The following is a 3,077-nucleotide window of genomic DNA, read 5'->3' as shown; positions in this document are numbered from 1 at the left end:
CTGGCACCATTTCCACAACTGAGTGTGGTTAATACTACCTTACAGGAATATCTGAGTCAACGCCACACTACTTGGCGTGATTTGAAAGGTCACCGTTTACGCATCTCTTACGCGCACGATCCACCACGTACGCTCATCCATCGACAGTCGGAAACAGAAGCGTGGCAGTTCGATGGCGCTGCGCCACAGATATTTGCGGCGTTCGCGCAACGTCACAATGCTACCATCGAATCCTGGATCGCAAGACCTGGTAATTTTAATATAGCTCGTGTTTGCAAGCATCGGCTACAGGAAGGATCGGTGGACTTATGCACCGATTGGACAATTCAGAGCAGAGAAAACATTTCGAGTACGCCACTACAATTATACACGTACGATTTGGCAGTACGCTATGCGCGACCACTTTCCAAGCTCTACTACTTTCAAGTGCCCTTTCAAGCGGCTGCCTGGCAGGCTATCGGTGTCAGCATTTGTTTGGTAACGTTTGCGACAGCGCTCTTGACGCGACTGCAGCGCGGTGAGTGGCAAATCGGTCGGTTGGGTTTGGATGTGTGGGCTAGCTTTCTATATTTAGCGTTTGATCTGCGGCCAATGCATACGCACCTGCGATCGCTTATGTTGCTAACGCTCGTTATTAGCGGTTTTATGCTCAGCAACTTGTATCTTGCCTATCTGGCGAGCATACTCGGCAATGGTGTATATGAGCCAGAAATAAAGACGCTGCAAGACGTTCGGCGCAACAACATAATCGTTATGACATATGAGTACCAATATGCTAGTTTAAAAAACTTTGGCTTGCCAGCGATTTTGGAGGAACACATGGATATTGTCAGCCAAGAGCAAGTTTTAATGCATCGCAATAATTTCGACACACGCTACGCTTATATGAATCCAGAGATAACGCAGCTACTATATGACTACCAGCAAAAATATTTGCGACGCCCAATCATGCGAAAATTAGACAAACCGATACTTCGCGCACTCGCTGGACATTCGATCAAAGAGGGTTGGCCACTAGAGGAGCTTTTCAACAAACATTCTTTGGAATTGTTCGCCGTTGGCTTGTACAAGCGACTTAATGAAGATCAGAATTTGAAAACTATCCAATTAGGTTATTTTAGTTATGCAAAAGAAGAGCACTCAAGTGTCAAACCTTTGGGTCTAGAATACTTTTCAATGCCGGCGTTACTTTTAAGTTGCGGATACAGTTTGGGCTTTATAGCGCTAATGCTGGAGTTAATGTGTTACAAAATAAAAAAGTTTCGGGAATAAGTAACACAAAAACAGAAGAACATATCTCAATATGTATACAATAACAGTTATATTGTCGAAATAGAAAATATTTCATGTAAAAAAAGACTACCAAAGCAAATCATATATGTATACCATAGGTTGGGATTCTGTTTTTCGTTTGCTTGTTCCAAGAATCACTTCCGCCCGTCAAGCGTTTTTTGAAAAACGTAAACCTGAGGAAGACGACGATGTGGGTTTCTGCCTCTTCGACTAAACAGCTCAACTCTTCATTGGCTGGAATCAGAGACTAGTGAATGGTGGCCAAACCAACCTTCTGCTGAAATTTTCTTTTTATCTTGAAACAAACACTCGTTAAGTGTTTAGTGGGATTGGAAAGAAATCATCCACCAAGAGCTGCTCCAGCTTGGTTGAACGATTGATTTTACATTTTGCTGTTAACAACTGATGAGATTGTAGTAACAGAAAGGGCTTCGTCTTCCATCAGGACAACGCTAAACCACACACATCTTTTATGACTCGGCAAAAACTGGGAGAGCTTGGCTGGGAAGTTTTGATGCATTCACCATATAGGACTGATCTTGCAACCATTTGTTCCGGTCAATGCTGAACTCCCTCAATGGAGTAAAGTTGGCTTCAAGATAAGCTTGTGAAAATTACTTGTCGCAGGTTTTCGTCGAGAAACCAGAAAAGTTTTACACTGACCGAATAATGTCTCTAGCGGAAAGATGGCAAAAGGTGGTCGATCAAAATGATACTTATTTGTTTCATTAAAGTTCACTATAAATATAAAAAAATTAAATTGAAATTAGAAATACGAAAAGACTTTTTGTACTACCAAATATATCAACGTGAGAATAGTGTGAGAGAGTAAAAGAGAGAGTAAGTGAGAAAAAATTAAGGTCTTTTATTATTTTTATTTATAAATACCTTATCTATTACTAATCTAATACAGAAAGCTTTCATTAATTTCTAAATATAAATTCTAAAGCGATTATTTTTTAATTACCAATGAGTTTAGTGTAGGCTCATGTAAGTCACATTTAATACACCATAGACGACTCCTTTGGGTCCAGCAGACCTATTATTAATGGCAAGCAAGTACTAATTAGACAGGTTGCTCAATATTAGTTTCGAGTATTGCATTACAATAAAGTTAGTTTGCAAATAAAAACCCTTAAGCGCAAAATATAAAAGCAAACGTTGCGCCTTCAAACTTTTAGTGCAGATTCCGTGCTCTTCGGACAACGTTAAATACATTTTCGTGAAATAAGAATGTTTCGGTTGATACTCTTCAACGCCTTGCTAACTCTGCACTGTCATTGTGAACACAGCAGCGTTGTAAATTTAGTGAATGGTCTGAGTCATGGCGTGGCTGCCACAACCAACGTTATCTACGCCTTCAATGAAGCACCGCATTTTGCTGCGATTATGAAGAATTTGACTTCTCCGAAGCTCATCATTACCAGAAATATAACTTACGAAATAAGGCACACATTCGATACGAAAATATTGAGTGTGATTTTCTTGGCGAACACCCCCACGTTGGATCAAAGCTGGCACATTGTAGTCTTCAGCACACTTAAGCGTTTGCACCACACCGATGTGCTTTTCCACTGGCCGCGGGAATTCACTTCTGCGACAGATATTTGGTTGACGCTCTTCACACTTTATTGGCAGCATGGCTTGCACATTTTACTGGTGGTAGATGTGCGTGCTCAACTACTAACGCTGGCACCATTTCCACAACTGAGTGTGGTTAATACTACCTTACAGGAATATCTGAGTCAACGCCACACTACTTGGCGTGATTTGAAAGGTCACCG

At 41.0% G+C, this 3,077-nt stretch overlaps 1 protein-coding gene across 1 annotated transcript; it reads left to right on the top strand.

Annotated features, from left to right (window-relative positions):
• Nucleotides 1–45: 45 nt before the first annotated feature.
• On the top strand, nt 46–1,272 carry LOC108968697 (the record flags this gene model as incomplete). The annotated part of the gene is made up of 1 exon (XM_018932872.1): nt 46–1,272. A coding segment is annotated over one exon (1,227 nt), but the record flags the coding sequence as incomplete, so codon positions are not given.
• Between the last annotated feature and the right edge of the window lie 1,805 nt (nt 1,273–3,077).

The sequence above is a fragment of the Bactrocera latifrons genome, unplaced genomic scaffold (genome assembly GCF_001853355.1).
Source record: "Bactrocera latifrons isolate USDA-ARS-PBARC rearing strain unplaced genomic scaffold, ASM185335v1 scaffold_2252, whole genome shotgun sequence".
NCBI classification, from domain to species: Eukaryota; Metazoa; Arthropoda; class Insecta; order Diptera; family Tephritidae; genus Bactrocera; species Bactrocera latifrons.
Note: the sequence above shows the minus strand (reverse complement) of the source record. Positions and strands in the feature narration are given on the sequence as shown.